This window comes from Channa argus, chromosome 22, assembly GCF_033026475.1.
Source record: "Channa argus isolate prfri chromosome 22, Channa argus male v1.0, whole genome shotgun sequence".
NCBI classification, from domain to species: Eukaryota; Metazoa; Chordata; class Actinopteri; order Anabantiformes; family Channidae; genus Channa; species Channa argus.
In genome coordinates this window covers 11,357,021-11,382,742 of record NC_090218.1, presented here as the reverse complement: position 1 = coordinate 11,382,742, position 25,722 = coordinate 11,357,021, and the positions used below count along the sequence as shown (strand labels likewise).

Below are 25,722 nucleotides of genomic sequence, written 5' to 3'. Positions count from 1 at the left end.
TTTTGGATCTGAGAAAGTTTGTACATAGCAATAACTTTAGACATAGTAAAAACAACAATTTGGAAAGTCTTGAAAAAGACGCTGGTGCACTGAGCCTCAAGCGACAGGTGAGAAAAAGAAGAAAACAGAAACATTGTGACAGCTGTGAAGTAAAACGCATGAACCTTTGGATCAGTTCACAGACCTACAACTGCACAATTTATGACAAATGGTACAACAGTGCATCTTCTCTTTAAGTACATGTATGTTCTTCAGAAAGCAGTAGATTTAACATCCATTGCATCACTTTTACATGATTTCTTGGAGTTCATATTTTCCTCATAAAGGCTGGAAAACATAATTGTAGTGATCTGCGTAACAGGTTTACTCAGGAAAGGCACCATGTTAAAGTAGAGCAGTTTATCTCCGAAATGAGCCATTAGAGTGAGGAGTCATTTTCAACAGTTATTACCTTCAGGAATATAGACGGATCATTGTGCCTAATGGAACACGGCAGCTCGCTTTAATTTGATGCTCCTTCTGACTATGGATCAGCCTCCATGCATGTGTCTGTGTGTGTTTGTGTGTGGAGTGTAGTCACGAGTGACTAATGAGACACGCAGCAAAGTGTAATGTGGTGAAATTGGCTCAGATTATGTGTGTGTGTGAAGACATGGTGTTGTATATTATGCATCTGAGCAGGTAGATAAACTGCACTACTGTATGGCAGTGGCTCAGTTGGTAGAGGGGCTGTCCACCAACCATGGGGTCGGAGGTTCGCGCCCTGCTCCTCCCGATCACATGTGGAAGTGTCTCTGGGCAAGATACTGAACCCACAACAGCCCATCCCAAGCCGTCCCAAACGCAGTAGGCAGGAAGGGCATCTGGCGTAAAAACTGTGCCAAATCAACGCGCAGACAATGATCCGCTTTGGTGACCTTGAACTCCTGGATAAGCTGAAAGTACAAAAAAGTGAAACTACTTGAATTTGAAGCAACTCTGCATTTGCATGGTGTAGTATAAAAAGCATAAACACCAAACATGAATAGAAGGAAAGAACATGCATATGCTCCAATTAATTAAAGATCCAGCAGGACTAAACGGACTAAGACAAATGTCTTATCACAAATTTGAGGCTCAAGCTAACAATTCAAAAGTACTAAATCTAAATATTTCTAAACATTTTAACACTTCTGGCTCCTCTATCCTGACGTTTTTTTAAATGTGTCCCTTTTGAGAAAAGGTGGTTGCTAACAAGACTACAGAGGTTGTTGGAAACATTAAACGTCAGCCGTAAATCCAACATGACCTTCAGATAATCCGGGTCTACGTCCCCTGATCTTAACGGAAGTGTAACGATCTGTGTTTGACTCCCGTGTGTGTTTGACTTAGGTAATGGTGAACACGGGAAGCCCTTCCCCCTCACAGACGCTGACCGAGTCGACCAGGCCTACAGGGAGAACGGCTTCAACATCTACGTCAGCAACCGGATCTCCCTCAACCGCTCCCTCCCTGATATCCGCCATCCGAAGTGAGTTCTGTGTGTGTGTGTGTGTGTGTGTGTGTGTGTGTCTTCAGGGGACATTTTTCATGAATTCATCTTCATACAGCAGGCCATGGAGAGGATGTTTGATGCTGCATTCAGGATGGTTGGGGTGTAAAAAAAAAAGTCTTCAAAACCTTTTTTTGGGTTGTTGAATTCTTGCTAAAAAACAGACCCTGTCCACACTCCTGTGAACTGTGTGCTCCATTTCAAACCCAGAGTGGCCTTGTGAAAGGCCTTTAATCACAGCTTTTCTTTTGCCTGACAAGAACTTTTCTGTGACACTTGACCCCCTCCACCCTTTCATGTGGAAAGCAGCTTCAAACACTACTTCTATACCGGTTTCCCCAGGAGGACGGTTGCTTTTTATCTGTGTTTATAAAAGCAGCTCTTCCTTGACCTTACCCATCTATTGCCATGAGCCGTCCACGCTGACAGGTGCTGATAAATGCAGCATCTCTGTGCATTCGACCACACAATTCATACAGACCTGAAATGTATGTGTTAAAGCTCACTGATGTAGATGCAGGAAAACAAGTAGTTGGTTTTTGGACTGTCGTGGTGGGAATTCAAAACTACAACGTTGACGTGTTTGTTTGTGCAGAGTCTCGGAGGACCAGAGCCTAAATTTCACATTGTGACAATCTGAACACAGTAAACCAAATTCCAAACACAGTAAAGATGCCTCACACTGTTTATGTGCCTCATGAATTGGCCGCTGAGAGTCACCCGGATAACGAGCTTGTAGAAAATCAATCCCACGTGTTGGTGTGCTCAACGTGTGCGAACAAAGGATGGGAATAAAATAGAGAAGTGAGATATGAAAAACGATGCTAAGAAATGGCAAGTTGTAGCTCACAAGTTCTTCAAACCTCTGGTGAGAAGCAGCACGAGTCTTCAATTAATCAATAAAAATAATGTGGTTAAAATATAGAAAGTGTATTAATACAAAAAAGAATATTTAGAAATAAAACAAATGACGAAACTATTAAATCCGGGGACGATGACAAGCTGGTACCTTCTTGACATCCTGCAACATTTCTGATCCAGATGCCTGTTTCTTGGCAGGCATCTTGATATGCGTGGCCCCCTCGGTCAAACACATCTGCAGCTTTTGCTCCTAAATAGCACACAGCCCATCATGCTTGCAGACATCCAGCATAGCACTAATGTCGGTCTTCAATGTATCATTTTTTAATCTGGTGCACCTATTGGGTTGACAACATCTTAAATCTAGGTTTTCCAAAATGACTGTTACAAAAATGGCAGAGTTGATTTGCAGCGCGTGTCTGAAAACAGACAGATCCAAAGATCAGCCATGTGTCAAATTCATAGATTATTTCATATTTGTAGTTTGAACAAAATGAAAAGCCCTGCATCACTACAGTTTCCTGTTTTCAGCCTAGTTAGTGATTATTTATTTGTTATCGATATCACACATATGGCACCAGTCAGTGGGGAAAAGTTTGTAGCTTTAATAAACGTACTTTTGAGTTATGTGTTTTAACCAAATGTCCAAGACCTCATTGGATGTAAAAGGACTTCAGTCTGCAAATTCCATAATACAAAGTCCTGGTGGTTCCCCCAGTGCAATGATTCAAACAAAGCATGTTTCCAGTATCTTGTGATCATATGTTATAATCTGCTGCTGCAATATGTTTACAGCCGGTTTCAGGGCAGAGCCACATAATCTATTTTAAGATTAGGTATTTACTCATCACCTGCTATAATCAGAATCTTGCTTTAATGAAGCTGTAATTGAATTATTAGCGTGTGAATGTGTTAACTGAATAAAGCTGTTGAGGACTGATAGTGCCCCCCCCCCCCCCCCCGCCTCCAGACACTCATCAATCTCTTGTGACCAATCAGATGGACACACCTGCTCTTCCCCATCAACCGGTCGCTGGCTCTTCTTCACCCGGCCTGCCCTCTCGGCAGCGCCTGCCATTTAGTGATTGGCGTGCCGACGGTGCCTCCGAGGCAGCGGTCTCAGACCTGCGACTGACACATTCGATTTCTGCACGCTGACAAATTTAATTGAAGCACACACAGGCTGGCACACACACCTCAAGCCTCTGGGTTTGTTAAGATTCCCCGGCTGGCTGCCTGTGGGTCAGTCCACCTGCTCAGCTCCCTGCTTTCATATTCGAATGAAAAACACGCAGGCTGATGTTGAACACAGACATTGATCGACTGGCACAGTTCACTACACACTTTCTCTCTCGTTCCATCAGCGACGGAACATCACTCTTTTACCATCATTAGCTTCTCGGCAGGGGTCCCACCGCTCGATGTGGTGATAGTGTACGAGGTCGTCGCTGTAACCTGTCATCAGAGCACGTGTCAGCGGCTGATAACAGCTGTGCATGCTGCAAATAATAAAATTAGAGCTGTCTGGGATACACAAAGAACATGTCAGTGGTTGCTGCAGAGCCTGCTGCACTGAGCTCTCATCAGTTATAATGCGGTGCCCTGTTTGAAGGTCAAACTGATATTGTAGAACCAATTCCACCTTTTCAAATTCTTTATTATTTTACTTTGATATAGGGTTTTATTGTGATCTGCCTTCTTTGCAGCCAACCTGGGGCATATTAAATTTTGATGTAGCAGCTGAAGGCACAGGCCTGTATCATTATGGTTCACACTTCATGCAAGGACAGACACAAGCCACAAAATCAAAGAAACTCTATTAAGAACTTACACAGTAATGGTTTATGGTGAGGCATAGATGGGGGTAAGGGCATAAAAGAAGTTCTAATGCTGTGGATGTTTCCATGAGCACAGGGACCTCAATAATTGTGAGACTGAAGCCTGGAACCACTCAATTCTTCGTTCAGTTTGCCTCCTGGCCAACAAGGTCTTGATCAGGGAGGTGACCAGGAACCCAATGGTCACTGTAACAGAGTTTAGGTTCTCTGCAGTGATGGGAGAACCGGACAGAAACACAAACGTTTCAGTGACACTCCTTCAATCAGACCTTTATGGTAGAAGTGTTGGGCACAGAAGGACGACACACAAAGCTGATATTGCTGCAAAAGGAGGCTATAAAAGTAGCATTAAGGTGCAAATGCACCATATTCTGTTACCAAGTTTTATTTTAAGAATGATCTTAATCTTCCTCTGCTTCTTGTGTTTTAAAACAACTCTGTACTAGTAGCTCATAAGCTAGAAGTACATTTATGGTGGTTGTATGATGTTTGTGGGTAAATGTTTTTTTTTAAACCATTTCAAACCAACTGACACACAGCACAGTAAAATGTACAGTTTCTGAAGTTACTGCAACACATCACATCGTGTCCTTTTATAGGAAATGACCCCAGTTTAAAGAAAGTGACAACATGATGCAATCATGCAACAAACAGCATCACAAGTGAGTGTGTTGGAGGTTGAACCCCCACAGTCCAACAGGGAGCTGATGTGGCTGGTTTGAAAATGATCCTCTGGGTTTCTGTATGTAAATGTATGAATTGGAATGGACTCCAGGAAGTTGTTTATTTTAGTTTTTCTCTCTGAGCAGTGAGCAACTACATTATTCGGTGTAGCAGCAAATAATAAAAATTGTATTGAATAATGGTTTTAAAGAAGATTGGTCCTGGCTTTCAGCAAGCTGAGAGCTGCTGTCTGTCTAATGCGTAGAGTCCAGTGTCACCTCAGTGACCTAAGGAGGCGAGTGTGCAACCACAGGGAATTTTGCTGTGGAAGTGAAGTAAATAAGATTCTGTTTTCCGTCCTTCAACAAAGCTAAAATACTGTTAAACTGGCAGCAACTCCGTAAAACCATTAAGTTCTATTTGTGTGTATTTATTTAGTTGTAAACAGAAGCTGTATTCAGAGAAGCTGCCCAACACCAGCATCATCATCCCGTTCCACAACGAAGGCTGGTCATCGCTGCTGAGGACTGTTCACAGCGTGCTCAACCGCTCCCCTCCACAGCTCATCGCAGAGATTATCCTGGTGGACGACTTCAGCGACAAAGGTACAGAGGACACACACTTCTTTTTCTAATTATTTCCTGATTTCATAATAACTCTAGGTTCCTCTTATGGTACATTATAGCCATTAAAAACAATGAACACTTTACCCTGTGAAACTCTGCTGCACTAAATGCCACCTTAGCTGCTAGTGGAAGATTTCCTGCAGACTCAGATTTCTACATCCAAATGACCGGTCTGTCGCTGATATGACGAAAATTTGTTGCTGGTTTGTTTTTGAAAGTGAGTTTTTTTCTGTTCATTCAAGCAGCAGTTTTCAGGCTCTGCAATGGGTCAATGCAGCTCAGGTCAAAGTTCATCAAATCACTGCTTTTGGCCTGTCACTGCGCTGTGTGCTGCGCTGTGGACGCCACAAATCCTATTTCTATGATAATGTGAACATACTTAACACCCGTAATTCATGTGTTTATCACCAAACAGCAGCATGTGATCGATGGAAGTAAAGGTGGATGGATGCTCAGGCAGATTAATATAAAAAAAAAAAAAGTTCAGGGACAAACCACAACACACAAAAAAAGAAATGTTTTCAGAAAGAAAGAGACAACTGCAGCAGACGTACGTTGTTGCAACAACATGTCTATTGAAAGTTTAGGGGCGGCAGTAACTGGATATTTAATGATGGCTGTGCAATTTCCACAAGAATGTTGAAAGTATAATTATATCTCACATAACCAAAAAACCATGTCTGCTGCAGAGTCAGCCACACGTGTGTTCTTTGTTTCTTTAGCTCCTCAGCAGCTCGTTGCAGTAGATATCTCCCTCCCATTGTTGCACACAGCTGTGTGTGTGTGTGTGTGTGTGTGTGTGTGGACACATCTGTAAGTTATTTTCTCCTTCACTCTCCCTTCACCAGCTGTCCTAAGAAAGTGTTTAATTCCTTGTTAATTAGTGCTCTTTGTCACGGTCCCACGTTGAAGGATGTGTTTACCTCTCGTCTCCACGGTAATGAGATGTTCCGCTGCCTGACACTCATTTAGTGGTTACCCCGTTAGAGCTCAGAGACAAAACCCTTTCCACTGCTGCTGGAAGTGGAGGCAAAAAAATGGCAAAAGCTGTGCTATAACCCTGCAGATTATGAAATGGCAGCACATTTAATCAAGTGTTGATAATTACAAATATTACTACAGGTTATGTACGTACGCACGGTAGTTTTGTGGAGAACACTGCATTTATGCATGTTACAAAATGTCACAGAATTGGGGAAAAATTCTGAAGCATTGTGTTATAATAGTGTGATAAATATGTTCTGCATTATTAACCATTCTTATCTTTATGTTTGCACTCTTACCGTAGCATTTGGGAAAGATCCTGGTCTGATTTAATAGGTAAAATAGTATATGTGACATTAAATGCAATGTGGACAAAAAGCAGTTGTGTGCTTTACATGCTACCCAGTGAAGCTCTTCTCTTCTGTCAAGTGACGGATCAGGTCAGTGAAGGTTTGTGCCAGCTGTTATTGAATTCCCTCCACGAGGTCACTGTGACCTTTGTCCAACAGAGTCGAAGCAATTTTTGAATCCTAATGAATGTTTGTCCTAATTTTATTGAAAGTTGTTTCAGAGATGTGGAGTTCACTTGAAAGGGATGAATGGATAATAAGTCCAGCTGTGGTTGGCAGTCAGCCCCACAAGTGTACAAGACCCCTGGGTTGGTGTGTGTGCATGCGTGTGCGTGTTGCTCATTTGTAAGTCACCTTGGATAAAAGCATCTGCCAAATGCAGGACTTTTAATCACACTTAATCTCTGACAAACATTCAGTAAAGTAAACTTTTGCATTAGGATTCAGACAAAGAAAAGAGATGAAATCAGCACCTTCTCTCTCGCTGCGGGTGGAAAATAAAGAACAATGCAGTTAGGCGAGAACAGCCTGGAACCCGGGATGGGTCTGAGCCCTCTGTGGTCAGGATGGATGAGAGAACATAACACATCTGCAGGGAAGGGAGTTAAACTCTGCAGGCCGTCTGCTCAACATGCCCCCCTCCCCACCACTGTCCTTCTGATAGGAAATGAGCCTTAATTATAGCACGACTTAACAGACACAAGGATAAAGTGAATCTCAATCAGTTCTGGTCTCTGGTTGAGGAGCCGGTGCTAGAGTGTTGGGGAGAATAATTCCAGCCAATTTGTGTGCAGAAAACCACAAATCAATGTTCAGCTTTGAACCATTGTGTGATAAATTAGTGAGCGAGTGCATTACAGGGCAGAGAAAAAAGTGTTTGTTATAAAGTGTGGTTCAGATGAACAACGAGGTTATATTACTTAACAAAGCTGTGAAATCATCTGTACAAATGTGGACATGCGTGTTCTAGAGTGTCACACTGATTGTGTTTGAGTGTATTTCTGTGGTTGTGTAAATTCACAAAAGTGACACTGTGTAAAATGTGGAGGCATTGCAAATCATTTGAAACAGATTCATTGTACATATTGAATGTTTTACATACTATGTCTGTTTAGCAAAATGTATTATATTCACCAATCAGGTGTAAGATTATGACGAACTGTGCAATTTAATGAAATCCAGTGCTGTGGCTCTGCAATGAATTTTACTTTACAAGACTATAATTTAGCTGTTTTTAGGTAGAAACTGTAAGAAAGGCGATAATCCTGTTTATTATTGAGGCCAAAGTGGGTGCATGCATTATGAGAAGAGGTAGTTCAAATGTTGTGGCCACCCCGAGGCCAGTGCGAGAAATGGACATGATTCTGTAGTGGAAATCAGTGCATGGAACGTCTCTGAAAACCTTTGACACCAAACACAGTTTATATACAAATGTTAAAGCTCTATTATGCAAAGAAACAACCATATATAAACAAGATCCAAAAGCCTGAGCTCACGTAAAACGGACTGAGGTGAAGTGGAACACTGTCCTACTGATGAGTCAAACTCTGAAATTCCTTTTGAAAATCATGGACACTGTGTCCTCTATGCTGAAGAAGCGGGGACCATGTGACTTGTCACCACACAATTTAAGAGCCAGGTTTACATAAACGTTCTATACGATTTGAAATAAGTCATTTGATTCTGTTTTAATGTGGATTTTAAAAGGTGTCCCAACTTTTCTGGAAATACGTTTTGTCCAATAGCTAACAGCTCCTGATAAATTTGTTCTAGCTGATTCAGCACAACAAAGATCATTTTAGCTGTTAAAATGTAGCAGGTCATGATGACGTTTACTGAGAGAGGAAATGGTTCTTCCAAAGCGGCTCATTATCTATTTTTTTTTTCTTTTTTTTTTCAATTCAACAAACAGTCAGTCTGTGTGGGTCATTACTGACTCAGGCTCTTTCATCACACACACTAATGGTGAGAAAGCCTCCCAGTCAGATGTGCTGATGCTGAGTTACCTCGCTCTGCTCCAGAGCCTGCAGTCATACTAATGCCCTGTTTTATTTTTAACACTTCATTATGCACCAGAACTGCTTGTAACAGGTATCCTGAGGCAAATTAAATCATGGGGAGACTTTTTTCAATATTGTGAGGCTTTCATGTTAGGTGAGTAAGACTACACGTGTCGTAATTATAGAAATGACCTCAGGTTTTATTAATGCGCTTGTTAGAGGATCCCCACAGCTTTGGGCAAATTTGGCTCCTTCAACAACTGGGCTGTTTATCCTTAGATTTGAAGTCATAGGTAGTGACTTTAGCTAAGTTGAAGATTAAGTTTCCAGTTCTGTGTAGTGAAGTGGCTCGTTCCAGGTAACAATCATCTGCTGTCGACGTGACAAGTTGTTTCTCTGCTTAAAACTGCACAGCCTGCGAAAGTAATGAGTGGAATATGTTTAGTATCTGAATGAGGAAAATTGCCCTAAAACTGAAGTATTAAAGACTTGTTTTGAAGTGACGAAACTTATACTTTTACAATGTGCTTAAGGCTGTTTTAAGGCTCTGTGTTTCAGAGCCTTTCTCTGAGTTTCAGAGTGAGAATTAGTGACAGATAATAAAGATGCAGACTAATCTTAGTGTGTATCACTTTCTTCTGCTGATAATTTTGCAGAGGGAAAAATAAATAGAATATTTCCCCATGATCCTTTGTGACTGATCCAAAACACGGATTCAATCCTGCATTGACAGTTTGTGGTGAACAAAGCTCTGCCTGTTTATACTGCTGTCATATAATATCGGCTGAAGCGTTAACGCAGCACATCTGGCATAAAGTATCTAGTGAAAGTAAGACAGAGAGCAGGATTTCCAGACAAGCTGATGTTATGAGTGAGCGTACCAGTGCTCTTCAGTTGTGCGGGAACTGTATGACGCACATGAATGGACACACATGAATATTAGAATTGTGTGCACGGCAAGAATCTTTGCACCTACCTACTAACTTAACATTGGTACAGTAGCACCTATTTAACACAATGTGAGCCAAGCAGCAGATCTAAAAAAAAAAAAAAAAAAGAATACAAATAAATGTCTCTCAGGAGACATGTCCAGGTTTAACTGCAGTTTGTTTCCCAGAAAGCTGCCAGTGACAAACACTACAGTATTTGTCAAGCAACAGTGATGTTGGGGAAGCACCATAGAAACAAGATCTCTAGCAGAGGTGGACATTCATTAAACCACCCTTCTGTTTGCACCTGTGCTGCTCTGAAAACAGTGGAAATTCTCTTTTACAGTTTGTCAGATTGATTTGAGAAAACCAGAGTCCATATAAAACATCCACTCTACACCCACCGTATCACACACTGAACTATAAAAAACAGTGGACACTGCTTCAACAATTACTTTACGTGTACTCTTAACTCGGTATGGAGTACTCCACAACAGTCCTTTTAAGTGAAGTGGACGGTTTCCTTTCTTTCAAAAACACACTTATTTAAGTTGAACCATCTACTGTGACATTTCCTGTCTGAGTTGTAGTTACTGTAGTAACTGTTACTGCAGTTACACCAGTCTGATTTACTTGTTAAAGCCACGCAAACCCAGGTAATTATCCAGTGCTCAGATAAGTCCCATCAAACTGTAAAATATTCTTCACCCTGTACTGCATTAATGTGAAATATATTTTACTTGCACCAGTGCACCTTCAAAAACTTTAATCCTCCCTCAGTCTTAGCAAATGCCAGCAGAGGATTCTCCAAGAGCAGAAAGGTCAGTGGTCAGCTGCACAAAGATGCTTTGACCCCAATTAATACTTGCCTAAATGACCATGTCATATTTTTTTTCGTTTGTTTTTGTGAATAGCTGCCTGATGTAGTTCTGTCATTTCCTCATTTAGTGCTACTGTACTTGATTGTTTTGTTTCATATTGTTCATAACTGAGTAAAGTTAACCAAAAAAATGTAAGTTATGGATAATGACTGTTGTAATCTACTAATTAAAATGAATAAGAGTTACGTCGCCGATGTAGGTCTCAATTGTAATCCAGTGTTAAGGACAAAACGTTCTGTCGAGACAACAGCTGCTGTTTTGGTGCCTGGTAAAGAGAGAGTTTCAACAGATGCCTGCTGCCATGGAGGCGCCGTTTAAACAAGCTCTTCTGATGCCTAATGTAAGAGAGCAGGGATAAATAACTTGTATGATCATTTATGTTGGAGGACAGTCTCCTCACACTTACAGGAACCAATCTGGCAGATGCTTTTATGCAGAGCACTCTGACTGGTGGACTGGAAGAGCAGGGGATCAAACCGCACTCCCTTCAATCAGTGGACAACCCGCTGGAACACCAGAGCCACAGCCGCTCGGTACACAATGCGAGAACACAAACTTGCAAGATGAATTTAGTTTTGACAACCTGTCCGGAAAAGCAGAGCAGAGTTTTCCCTCCGACTTTAGCATCTCATTTTCCGTAACATTGAATCTTTGCCGTTATGAACAGCAGAGTTTAGTAAGTAAGAAAAAAAAAAACAATTTTCACTCAATTAACTGAGCTGTAACCAATCTTGTCATTTTTTTCATCTCACTATTCTTCTATAGTCAATGAAATGAGTGGAGATCTGACTGCACTTATTTGATGCTCAGTGTTAAGATTTTGCTTTTAAATGACTAAGACTGAACAAAAAATGTTCTACAAAAAACATTTTCCATCAAGTGAAGACATTATCCTCGTTTTCTTTAATTGTTCCTCTTTATTTGAACCTTGTGAGAGTCAGTCTTTCACTGCTCTTTTCTTTTCCGTGTTTTTCATACTTTAATTACCGTTTTCTATTGAGGCTAGTTCAGTGTCATTGTCCCCACCCCCACCCCCCCCTTCACTGTGCCGTGACCAGCGGGCCGCTCTGATTTACAGACACCGAAATATGGCACCGAGCTACAGAGTGAGCAAGTGCTGCTATCAGAGTCCACAAAGGATCTTTTATAGTTTTGTCACCTCTTGCCTCTATGAGACAGTGACATGTCTGGATTTATTCCTCCATGTGTAAAATATTTTCCTGAATATACTGGTCTTAGATTTATGCTCTTTCCACAGCATGATGAAGCTGGAAAGAGAAGAACACTAACAATGTCTAAATCCATTTGTGCTGCCAAGACGTAAATAGCACCTTCATCTCTCTCCCCCACCTCTGTGTGAATGGATTTTCACAGCCTCTTTACTGGGGAAAATAAATCTGGTGTTCAGTTTTGGATGGATGTTGATACTGGCATGAGTTGATTAATGTTGCTAAGTAGGACTAAACTAGGAGTTTGGTTTACAAAAAAATCTCCTCATTGAAATTGTTTTTACATTATGGGTAGAACTTACTACACAGCTAATTTAACATCTTTTCCATTACACTCTAATGGGCGGAAACAATCTCTTGCAGTCATGCAAATTTCAATGGCCTTTTCTTTATTCTGCTGTTTGTACTGATTCCTGTCCTGGCAGAGCAGCTTTATCTCTTTAGTAATTTCCCACAGGCTTTGTTGTCTGTTTTGAAGTATGTTGTAATTCCTCCTAGAAGATAAAGTTTGGTCTCAGAATTGAAATATAATAGTCGTTGTTTCATGTTTGTGTGAAGGTAAAGCTGAATACATATGTGTTTTATTCAAAGCCAGTCTCCCAAAAAAATGTTGTTCCCATGCAACTTAACTGTAATCACGAATATGTTTTGTAGAAAACATATTCACTGGATTGATTATTTTTAATGCAACAGAAACTGGAGGGTAGTGAAGTGTATATTTTGAACAACGATCCCACTTGAGACCTAAGTTTGACTCCAGAGTGCGGTTGAGTTTGGACAACAATGGCACTTTGGTTGAGGTTAGGCAGAAAATGTAGTTTGATTTAAAGATCTGATAAACCTGAACACAACCGTCCTCTAATCTTAACTAGGTTCCGAGTTTCTAAGGATGATCATGAAAAATGGATGTTGTACTGCAGCATCTCAAAAACAGTAGTTGTTAGTTTCATGCAACATTTACTAAAGGGAAGCCAAGTAACTGACCAATTAGTTTTTATTGAGTGCAGCTGGAGGGCTGCCCATCAGCAGCATGTGCCTGTGAAGCACAAGACAATCAAGCGACACAGTTGTAAGATTAATGATTTTAACCTAAAAAAAAAAAATCACAATCAAACATTTTCATCAAATACACTCATGCGTTTTTGTTATTTTTGCAATATTATTATTTTTTCATTACTGCCACCATTATCACGTTGATCATTTTGATACTATATATAAAAGCTCAAGTTGGGACTTTTAGGATTTTTTAGGAAAAACAAAAATAAATAAAATGTACACTCGCTGCTATTTTTAATAGCTGCTCACATGACGAGCTGCGTAGGAAAATCATTTTCAGGAGACAGGTTTGTCTTTTATTTTACTCAGACAGTTTGCGCTGTGGATCAGCTGTGTGTCTCCTCTCTCTTTTCCTCTTCCTCCCTGCGCTGTCACTCTGCGGTGATGTGAAAAGCATTAAAACAAAAGAGGCAATTAAGTCACAAAGCTGCGTTTTCAGTCACAATACAGTTAAAATCCGTCATCCAGGCTTCCAAAATACATCAGAGGTGGATGAGACATCAGGTTACTGTGCTGCTGCATATATATGCAGATTTCGAGTGACCTGGTTACTTACGGTAAGTGCATGTAAACACAGTCAATAACATTGATTTTTATCAAAACTTAAACACAGTAGTGTCTTGGAATCGCAGCCTGTATTTGCACAGTGGGTCCACAGAGGAACACTGCACTATCAGCAACTCGTTGATGGAAACCTGCCACTGGCAGATTGATCATCCAATTACTTTCTCCCTTTCTGCACTCCGATGGGATCCGCTGAGCAAATGGCTGCAATACTTCATTTCAAATAAGGAGCGGCCTCTACCCTGCTCTTGTGCAGAGTGTCTTGATGTATTTGCAGTCGGATGTAAAGGGAGTTTGGCAGGCTGCACGGCTCCCACCAGGAATCGACACAGCCTCCAACACGAAGCCACCACAGAACTGAATGCAGGAGCTCTGCAGCTAATTGTCCAGGAATTTTCATTGTGTTCAGTAGGAAAAGTGTTGTTTGACCTACTTTTATTTACTGTTATGATGACAATAAATTAGTAAAACAGTAATATCCAATATTCTAATTTTTGTCTTTATGACCATAACATCTACAGGACAGATGCTGCAGCTGTTTACTGCCATGCTGGTTTTTTTTTAACACGGCTTTGTGAATCCAAAATAAGAGCTGAGTGACATTAATGGGGCCTGAGTGCTGAGATATATCAGATTTCTGCTATTCCTCAGACAATTTGTCTTCAGTGTATGTGTTGTTCTTTCATTTGAGACATGACACAGTGTTGATGTGGGAAAAAAATCCAAAATTTCTTACATGTAGTGGTCTCCTCATTGTTTTTAGACCTTCATTCTGTGCTTCTTGGATCGAGAGAAACAACCATCATTGGCTTCTCCTAAATATAAACTTGAGTTGGTACATTTTTTCCTATTAGGGACATTAGAATCAAATGCTTTATCAGACCAACAAGGGATTTGTGATTAGCTGGTTTACATCAATGTTCCAATGCCTTTGAATCCTGCAGGAACTTGCATTTTTTTATCTACTAACTGCAGCTGTATCGCAAAGAATTTCACTTTTTCTTGCAATTTCTTGGCAAAAACAAATTGTTGGGATGAATAAAAGTTTGACACAACAATCCTTATAAATGCTCACAAAATCCTGGAGACACTGGTTGGTCTACTGATTCTGTGGGCATATTTGGCAGTAATATACTTTTTTAATTGTCGCTATAGGAACCACAATAACATTAGGAATCCTCATCGGCAGATCTTGAACATCCATCAACATAATGAGGACATGTTGACAAGTAACCTTAATGTTGAACTGGAATTACATTGAATGTTATCAGAAAGTATTTATTTCCACCAAAATATCTGGTTTTGTTGCCTGAACCTAACCACACACAAAAATCTGGAACAGATCTCTGGTCTTTGGCTTGACAGTCCAGTACTTTAGACACCCCCATCTTCCCCCAATCACCTCTGAGGAATAGACATTTACCTTAATGAAAGTAATTCATAAAACACTGTATGTTGTATCGGAAGAATGAAAGATTTTTATGTTTGCCAACAGTAACCTACTGTGGAACATGAATATTCACAGCCAAACATTTTTAGTTTTTTTTTTTTTTTTAACATTGCAAAGTGACTGAACAATTCATATGAATATTGATTGGCTAGTAAGCAAAAATCTCTTCTAGCGCCTGTGTACAAGTGCATCCCACACTACCTTTTATTAATGATTTAGTTATTTTGGCTGCCAGTTGTCTGGAGCCACTTTGAACTCTCTTATCAACATTGGGAGCCTCACCATCGGCATGATGTTGAGGTGGGAAGAGGAAGGAAGGGTGATGAAGAGATAGGAGAGAATTTGTGGGAATCTTGGCTTGTTAATTCATTCGCACTGGTCCTTGTATGTGACTGAGGTTGTAGTAAGATAATGGGGTAATGGTGCTTACTTGAGTGTGACGGAGAATCGAGAGACACATGATGTTTGGAAGTAAAGAGTTAATTGAGTTTTGCTGTGTTGTAACGTAATGTCATCAAAGGAAGTGGGTCGATTCAAATGCGTTTCTGAAGAGGAAATGACCAGGTGAGTCATAATTACTGCGTGAGCACAAAGTAAATGGCAGCTACTGTAGTTCAGGGGATGATTTCCCTCAGCATTAAGTTATGAAATGTGGTCTAGAGCTTCGCATAAAAGGTACTTTGCAAATTCACTTATTTCTAATCTGACCTTCAGTGTTTCATTTCCAAAGTTTGTGTTTAAGCTTTACGACATAGTGTCCATTAACTTTTCCAAAAATGATAAAACAACAAATAGTCATTTATGATACACTTGAGAAAAATGGATGAAAAATTACTGAACTTTTTAAACACAGAATTCAATTCAATTCAACTTTATTTATATAGAGCCAATTCATAACAAAGTCATCTCAGCAGAACCAGGCTCAGGGTGGGCAGCCATCTGCCTTGACCAGTTGGGGTGGTCTAAGCCTATAGCAGCATAACTATAACTAAATATAAGCTTTATCATAGAGGAAGGTTTTAAGCTGAGACTTAAAAGTAGAGAAGTCATGTTTACATGGTAATTTTTCAAACAATTTTACCAAAGTTCCACAAAATGTAAAATGATGTTAACGGCTCACAGATCTACTTTAAAAAAGGTGCGGTACGTTGAGTTGGCCCGTGGTTCTTCAGCAGGGTTTTTGTTTTTAATAAACGCAGCACGATATCTTAGTGATGGAATAATCACGTCATTTGCAATTCAGTTGCATTGACATTTTATGCAAGCGATGAGAGATTTTTGAACAAAGCATTAAAGAACTCATCACTTGACCTGCTCTAGAGTACATTAACATGGAAACTGGCAGATTTGCAGAATATATAAAACATCAAATAAATAAAAACAGGTTTGTACTCTGCAATAAATGCCTTTTTTGTACCCCCCCCCTCCATTGTTACACATGCATATTTATTTGAGGTGTAGCTTTTGAAAGAGCTTATATTTAGAAATGTAGCAAACAATGGGGATTTAATACTCCCTAAACTACTCTGAACACTGGAGCAGCACAGTAAAAATAGTTAAAGTAGAGACGGTGACAGATTTTTCAGACAAGTGTATGATATTACTCGGTTTTTCAGTGGGCGGCCAAATCTGAAATCTCCAACATCCAGTACTGTAAAGGCAGGTGTAAGGATGGAATCATGTATGGATGAAATTAAGATCAGTTCTATCCATCTTCAGCCCTAATTACTTAGTGGAGACCTTCTTGTTTGACACTTGCATTAAGACCAGGTCCCATGAATGCTTTCATTATTCATTTGTTTTCCCCACGTCGTCTTCATCCTTAATGAAGTCATTTTCCTCTCAATAAGCCTTAAGGTCCTTTTGACACACCTGGCATTCAACAAAGCTATTGTTTCAATCATTCCAACCAAATTAAACCGAGACTGAATGTCCTTGAAAGTCTCTCTTGTCTCTTCTTTGGTTTCCTCTGTCTTAGTTTTGAAGTATCGGGTACTGTAATTTCCGGGCTGTATTATTTCAGTAATGCTCATGGGTAACAGTCAGTCAAAGACCTTGTATCACAGAGGCTGCAAATAACTTACTGAGGTACTCAAGGAGAATATTTTTGTAGAAAAACATGCCTGCTTTCTTTGTGGTCCTCATGCCGGCTTTCCTCTTTTATCTGGATTCCAGAAGTCCCTTAGTAAAGAAAATCATTTAAAAGAAGTGATGTGAGTTCACAGTGTCAGTTTCATGTTTACTTACTTTGTACAAATTGTAGGTTTTCACACTATCCGTCTGTACTGTAATGTGATCAGTTTGTACTGGGGATGTTCGAAAAATTAAGTCTTATTTTTTTAGAAAGTTGGACAAACCTCACTGGCAGTTTATTTAAAATCCAAAATGGCTGCTCCATGTAAATGTTGCACTGTGTATTATCACCTCTGTATTAATTGTGTCTCATGAAAACATACGCATAAAGTGTCATATATACAACGATCAGGCATAATATTATCTAATCATATCCAACTTTATGCATAAAGCACTATACAAAAACACAGTTGGTCAAAGTGCTGTACACAAACACCAGGACAAATAAAACAGTTGAAATAAATTATGGATATATATATCAAACTGAGTTAAACACCAAAGAGAAATGTACTTTAAGAGAAGATTTAGTGAGTTGGCCTGTAGGATGTGCAAGGGCAGCTAATCCCACAATTAAAGCACGATCACTTTGAAGCTTCCTCTTTGTCTTACGGACGTCTAAAAGTGAGTGATCTGCTGAGCTGGTGATGGAGTGTACTGCAGGAGGAGGTCAGAAGATACTGAGGGGCGAGACCATAAAAACCAAAGAAAACAAAAGAATTTCAAAATCGATACGAAACCAAACCGGGAGCCAATGAAGTGACGCCAAGATCGGAGTAATCTGCTCCCGTTTTTTTGTACCAGTTAAAAGCAAAGCGCGCCACATCTGGCTAAGCCCAACATAAAGTGCGTTGCAGTAGTCTAAAGGAGTCGTGGATTAAAAAGCATGGATTAAAATCTCAAAGTAGAGCAGAGAAACAGATGGTTTCGCTTTGGCCAGTTGTCTCAAATGAAAAAAAGCTGGACTTGACCACTGAACTAATCTGTGCGTCACACACAGTGATGTGTGTTGTAGAATAAACATTTACCTTTTTTAGTAGGACATACATTTGACTGTTGTCTGCATAGAATTGATCCAAGTAGAAGTAAATACAGAGAGAAAAGAAGAATGAACCCTTGGGGCACCTCCTCATGAGAGGTGCTGTTCCTCTCTGTTAAGTAAGACCTAAACCACTCATAATGGCCACCTGTTCAATGTAATACAATCCCATCCAGCAGCTCTGCCATCAATTCTACTTTCACAAGGTTCTAATTTCTTAGTTTTTAGGTTGAAAGAAAAGTCAGATCCTACATTTGTAAATATGCAACTCAAATCAACCCTTCTAGATGATCAAAAATGCAGCAGCACGTCTTTATTTTATTAAAAAAAAGGACACATGTCACACCAAACTACAGATCTCTGCACCGGCTTCCTGTAGCTGCCTGCATCAGCTACATCTGACTCTACAGATTGATTAACTCAACAGCACCTGTTTACCTCAACTCTCCCATCCACTACCACTCAAAAGATCTCAAGGAAAACTCTTCAGCTCAGTTGTCCAACGATGGTTCTGCTCCACATTTTCTGGGGTAAACTGAACTCAGCTGCACACATTTTCCTGATGTTTCTTTATGTAATGTTTACCGAGCTTGGTGGAACAGAGCAGCCAACCTGGAGACACTTTCTAAGACTCTTTCTTTTAAAGTTTCGTCATTCAGCTTCTTGGACGGTGAAAGTCTATTTTAATTCTCACTCTGTAATATACCTCTTTCCACTGTCCAAAGGCTTGTCCTTGTCCCCCATCTGTATTTGCACCCAGGAGTGTCGGACTTAGCTGCTTCGGTATTGTTCTAGTTTGCGCATTACTGGCTTCATTAACCTTTGGCCTTCATAACACTGTTGTTGCTCTTTGTGTGGTATTTATACTTGTAGCAATGGGTTAACAGAAGTCTCTTGTGTGCTGGGTCCTTCCTTTAATTGTGATACACTGATTGTGACAGACTGCCCCTTTAGCTCCCCCAACAGCAAGAAATATTCACAGGAAATTGTGATGGAGTTCAGAAGGGCACTGGAATATTTTGCTGAGGGAATAAATGAGCGGCTTCTCTCTTTTATGGTGCAGCACAGTGTCTGCGGATGAATCTGCCACCCTGGAAACAGCTTGCTGTGTTGGCTTCGCTGTGTGTCAACACTAATTGAATTATTTTAAAAATGCACCAGGGAGGATGTCAGTGGAAATGAGGGTGTGTGCTTGTGTGTGTAAATTTGTGTAATCCCAAACAGCTCATATCATATTTGTCATTAGTCAATACCATCTGAAGCACATTTAAAAAAGAGCCCTCTGTAATTGTTCTACATTTCAATCATCAATCCAAAACAAATTCTTTCATATATTTACTAGGTTTACTCCCGTGTTTATTCCAAAAATTAGATTTGTTTAGTGTTAGTCGTTTCATTTATTCCAAATAGATTCATTGTTTTATTCCAATACATAAACAGTTTGAGACTGCGTTGCCTCTTCAAACCTATAAAATGACCTGGGTTTTTATGTAGATGCTCTGTCAATGACGTGATTGTTATCTAACAGGGGCGACTCAGGTTCTTCAAGAAGCTCAAGCAAGTGCAGTGGCCCTGAGTAGCACACTTGCTTTTAGACTTTGCGCATTTGGAGGAATAAAAGTGGAAAATGAAGCACGGGTAGCAGAGTACAAGCCAAGTTGAACAGGTGCTAAACAATGATAGAGCGGATTAAAGGATGCATTTGGCCAAATGAATCATTTTCATTAATCCCTGTGCACCCACTGATAAAAGCAACAGCAAATCCTCTCTACTCGTTGGTGATGTCAATTACAATCAATTTGCAGCCTGGATCAGTTTATTCATCTGTAGCAAACTTTTTATCCGGCCAACTGTTTCAGACGCAACGTGTCGCCCATCTAGTCTGGCTGATGGACTCAAATGCTAATAAAGCAAAAAAATGTCCTTTTTCTGAAAACTGAACCAAATAGTCGCTTTAACTCTCCTGCTAGTTTTGCGTTTGTTTTATTATTTTCTGTAAATATGAATACAGCAGACATGCTAAGATGGAGATTTGGCAATTACGGATGCAGTTGTGATGCAGTTGAAGACCTGGATCCCCAAACTGCTCCTTTAAAGTGCAGGATGAAGTCTGTGTAAAGTCCCGGCCACGTGACTGGGACATTTGTGTTCTCACATGCAGCTCCTCTGGGTAAAGTCTAGAGCTGTTCAGAGTTTCAGTGTGAAAGCAGCTAAAGTGAGACAAGCTTAAGCTACAGTGCAAACACATGTAGGCCAACGTTTTATCAGTGGCATTTCAAATGCACACAGACACTTTGACAAGAGCCCGAGGCCAGCTCCCACGCCTTTCATCTGCTAATTTATGTTTGAGCATGGCCGCATGTGAGCAGATAAAAGGAAGGCCGGGCAGCTCCTGCACCGCTCGCAGGAGAAATAAATGAGTGACAGGCTGCAGGAAGGAGGACAAACAGAAAAAGGGTGGAAGTGGACGTTCAGGTGGAGTCTAGCTTGTTCTGAATAAATAGCCCCGGTTTTTAATCAGCATCACAGAGCGCTTCTGTTCCAAGCTGTGAAATGACCTCGACATCCATGACACTCCTCGGCTTCTCATTGTAATAAAGACTAATGTGTTTGCCAACATCAGCTTGCCCTCATTAGCATGATTAATTGTCTCCTTGCTTTTGGTAAACAGCGTGTGCTCTATTCCAATTTATTCAGGGAAAATTAACCAATCAAAACTAAATGCTCTGATCTCTCTCTCCATCGCCTCTATCCACACGAGCCTTCCTCACACATGGGGGCAAATGTTCATTGATTAATTTTATCCTGCCTGCTGACATTAGTGGCTTTGTGTAGGGTGAGCATTCATAAAAAGTCACCATCACTTTGTAATGGTTGGATTTACTTCACAGACACACACACGTTGAGAACAACTTGTTTTCTTAATGGTGACCAATCCCCCCCCCCCTCTCCCCCTTGTTGCAATGTCACACTCCAGAGCGTGTAGGCTGACCTTCATGGCAATAACAGATAATCGGGACTTAAACACATTTCAGGAGGATTAGGTGTAGAGAGACAGTAAGAAAGATAAAGAGAGGTGCGTCTGTAACTTCATCACAGACATATGGAGGGGGAGGGTTTGCATATTAACAGATGTCGGGTACATTAAGACCTTAAGTCAGTGCATCTTCAGGCACTGGTACACTGTGGTTTCATCCCCGTGTCCTTGGGCAAGACACTGAACACCAAGTTGCTCCCAGTGGTTCAGGTGAGCATCTTGCATGGCAGCCGCCGCCGTCCGTGTGTGTGTGAATGGAATTAGCATTGCAAAGCGCTATAAAAGTTGCCATTTACCATTGTCATTGGTTTTACCACAAACTGGGTGAATCTTACTGCAAAAATAGTCCAATTGAAAATAATTTCTACCTGTCAAAACAGCTCTTAATATATTTGGTTAAATACCGTCAGTCACAGTCTAGACAGACATGCATGTAAATTGCAACTTTTGCGCAGCCAGTTCCATGTTGCTTTCTGAAAATACATAGCTCGACTTCAGGGCATAATCCATGCGGTGCATTGCATTTCCCACAGAAACATAATGAAGTTTGCAGTTTAGTTGCAAAGAAACTTGATTTTTAGGAGACCAGGTTGGAGAGACGTGCACAATGTCGATAAATAGCCAAAGAAGAGCTCACACATAAACACTTCTTAGCAGGAGTGATAACGGGAATATTCAGGTCAAAATGATTGATTTCTGTCACATCCTCCCCACTGCTCCCCTACAGTGTGCGTCATTCTTCTTCACTCCTTTATGCTTCTCAGTGACAACATTGCAGTTTTATTCCTACTGGACTGTAGAGGAAAAAAAAAAAACACCAAGAACAGATGGGAGTGAGGACACAGGGATGGATGGAAAGGGTGGAAACAAACAGGCCTGCCTCTGGAGGATTTTCATTTTCGCTGCTGTCTCTTCCCTGTCATTTTTAACAGAGCTCAGTCATTCTTTCTACCCACCCCCCCCCACCCCCCACCACCACCACCACCACAATATCAAATAACAGTTCGTATTCCTCCTGCTGCATTTTAGAAGCATATTTCTAAAACATAATTTTCAGCGTTTTATTGTTTCCAACCTTCCGTCCTCTTCAAGTGAGTGACAGGAAGTTAGCGCCATTTTCAGTGCATCAAAGCCAACTATGTTCACCATTCCTTTAAAAAAGGTGCCATTATGTTCCACTGTGCCACAAAAACAAATGTCCAGCTTACACGAGCTTTTCATGTACCAAATATACCGCTGTGCGGAAACTACACTTGGCAGAGAGTAACTTTACATAATGCTTGTCAAAGCCTTTTATAATCAAGTAGACAAAAGTCAAAAGAGATTAGGAGACTTTGACTTGCAGCTCCTAAATCGTCACACACTAATGAGCCCAAACGTCATGACCACTGCACAAGATGCCGTTGGTCATTTGTGCGCCTCCAAAACAGCTCCGAACCCACCGAGGCATGAACTCTGTCCCTGAAGGTCTGTGAAGCCCTGTGGTATCTGGCACCAAGATAGCAATACTTCTTTTTAGCGTTGGCAGTTTCTTGTTTTTCTGTTCTAATATCCATGTATCTGACATGTGCACTTTGTTCTCTGCATCAGTGAGGGGTCATATAGTTTTGGCTTATTGTTGTGTAAAGTAAAGAGCAATAAAACACGAACAAGAAATTTAATCTCAATCACACCACATGAAGCCTTTGCTTTTCCCAACTACCAATAAACCAACCGACCGACCAAACCAACTCTGCACAGGGATGTTTGATTTGATTGCAGTGATGGATGGGATTTCATTATAGTGGCAGCACAGGGCCCATGGTCGTCCTGCACACACGTCCACCTGATGCTGCTGAAAGAGTTTGACAAACCTTAAGTTTATAATGTGCTACAGCTTCTGTTTACAGACAGTTACATCTTAACGCAGGCCTGCAGCTTTTGTTAAGCTGGCAGGTTGACTGTAATCATTTTTGAGTATTAACAGAACGATTCTGACAGAGCATCGTGTCAGATCATGTACAATCAGCTGGCTGCGATTTGAAGCTACTGTATGTTTTGGGGATGAATTTCACAATCTTCCATTCACCCACACGTTTGTGGGTTAATTATATAATGGTCCAAGAAAACCTTCACTCCTTCAGTTGAAGACATTTGTGCATCAATAAAGGAACGTTGTCTCAGTTTGTCAGTCTGTGAAAGTCCCACTGGACAAAGGAAAGTTATTTTTCTCCTTTTTATTTGTGATGTAGAGGCAACAAGGGACCTGTACAAACTTTACTCATTTGAATCTATCCTTCACCTCCCCTGAAGCAGCCATACATTCAGTTTCTAAAATGAATAAATCATGTGCAGGGTTGTAGAAGCCTGTCCCATTTCCTACTATGCAACGGGCAAAGGAAAGATACAGTTTGCCAGGGCACTTCAGTGCACTCATGGATGACCCAGGCCCAGAGGCCCTGGAAGCCAGCGGGCCTCTGGGATCAGCATGAAGTGAATCTTTCTTGTTTGAACGTTGACTCAGAAGGACCAAATTTCATATAGTCGGTCATATATTTTCGGCCCCCTACTTGTTAAAAGGCCTTAGAAATAAATAAGAAGGAATAGAATAAATAAATGATTAGCTCACCTTGTTCCGCCCTATGTGCAGAGCACCTAAAGGTTCAACTAGAGGAGTACATAATGCGGATGCCAAAGGTTCGCATCCTGAGGACTAAGAAGAGAGAGGGGCTGATCAGGACTCGGCTGCTGGGAGCCTCCACCGCTAAAGGAGAAGTCATCACTTTCCTGGACTCTCACTGTGAGGCCAACGTCAACTGGCTCCCACCACTGCTGGGTGAGGAACACACACACGCACACACACAAACACGTGCACACACACGCACGTGAGCATCTAAATCTGTAACAGTCCTGAACATGATGCATTGCTCTTAAAATCCAGACCAACCATAATAAACATAGAAACGTGACATTTGATGGTAAAATAACGAATGATAAACAAACTCACAAGCACAATAAGGCTCCGAAGACTGACTATAATACGTTCTTATTCTCATTTATGAAGTTTTTTTTCCTAATTTGTTGAAAATGTTCTCCAAAATATCCCCTTATTTCCCCAAAAATAAACCATTTCAAAATCAATTCTATCAAAGTCCTGACTTTCCCCCTAAATGTCCCTGATTTTCAGAATGTTCTCACTCTCAGTTTGCTCTGCTCTACTTTCAAACACTGGGGAGACCCTATCGAATTGCTTTTTCAAACGCAGAATCAACACACACACACACACACACACACCCTACTGTTACTGTAACTGCCTTTTCTTCTAGGCTAATGGGTACAGACAGTCTCCCTCCCTCATTTACCCTTTTCCCATTTAGGGCCCATGTTCAGCTGTGTTTCTCAGCGTGGTGTCGTCCCATAGAGACCGATGCACAACACACAAACCTTGTAACCCTTTAACGTCAAGCTGTTTACACAGATTGCGAGAACGACATGTGTGCCTGCCAGAATGTGACAGATAAGTTATTTAGTTTAATTAGTACAGTTATAATTAGTAACATTACATTTCTATCAAAGTTTACATCATTTGACAATCAGTCAAAACACCGAGAGGGAGCAAACCTGAATATGACATTGCCCAAACATCTGGAATCTGGCTTTAATATAAAAAATCAACATAAAAAGTTGCCTGATACCTCAGAAAAGAATGACTACATAATTCTTTGTGTCAGAGTGCCACAAATATTCCCAAATCTTACTGAAAAACCTCATATTTCAGTTACTTCACTAAAGCCTGTTTTACATATAAATTCCACACAATATCGGGACAAATCAGCCTCAACAAACTCTGTTAATTTCAGTGTGTGGTCAGCGTGCACAGGCACACAACAACCCTAAGCATGATTAGCTGTTACCGATAATGGATGGATGGAAACTGGTTAGTTTACAGCACATCGGAGACGTCCATCTGACAATTGGGGACAGAGCAGGGCTCACACATATACTACAGACTTTGTTCTAGTGGGCTCACAGGATAATGTCCAGATAATGTTGCCTCACTTTGAAATTTGCGTTATCACATGCACCACGTCTGCACAAAGTCAGGAGAATTTCAGGATTCCAGTGTATGTGTGAAAGGGGCTTAAGTGACGTGTGCTTCTAACGTTGACACACATGTTTCTGTACTTCCTGGACGTCCGCTGACGTCTTCTTTTCCCCCTATAGAGTAGGTGAGGGATGTCCCAGCCTTAAGTCAAAGACTGAACACAAGCCCTGCTCCAATAAAACCTTCATTGTGCTAACTGTGATTATTTTACAATCTCAACCAAACCATCGTCTCCCTCTGTGTCTCTCAGACCGAATTATCCAGAACAGGAAGACCATTGTGTGCCCGATGATCGACGTGATCGACCATGACAACTTTGGCTATGATGCACAGGCAGGGGACGCCATGCGGGGGGCGTTTGACTGGGAAATGTACTACAAACGAATCCCCATCCCTCCAGAGCTGCAGAGAGACAACCCTAGCGAACCCTTTGAGTGAGTGACAACACACCGCATCACGCCATGTTTCTG

At 40.9% G+C, this 25,722-nt stretch overlaps 1 protein-coding gene across 3 annotated transcripts in view; it reads left to right on the top strand.

Annotated features, from left to right (window-relative positions):
• Positions 1-25,722, top strand: part of LOC137108124 (polypeptide N-acetylgalactosaminyltransferase 10-like) — a 65,761-nt gene that overhangs the window by 19,525 nt on the left and 20,514 nt on the right. For all 3 annotated transcript variants that reach the window (XR_010912153.1, XR_010912154.1, XM_067492437.1), the window contains exons 3-6: positions 1,372-1,510; positions 5,332-5,498; positions 23,798-23,983; positions 25,503-25,686. Coding sequence is in view for 1 of the 3 variants with exons in the window: in XM_067492437.1 (XP_067348538.1) it covers positions 1,372-1,510; positions 5,332-5,498; positions 23,798-23,983; positions 25,503-25,686 (676 nt within the window). In the remaining 2 variants the exon portion in view is untranslated. The remainder of the gene's footprint in view (positions 1-1,371; positions 1,511-5,331; positions 5,499-23,797; positions 23,984-25,502; positions 25,687-25,722) is intronic.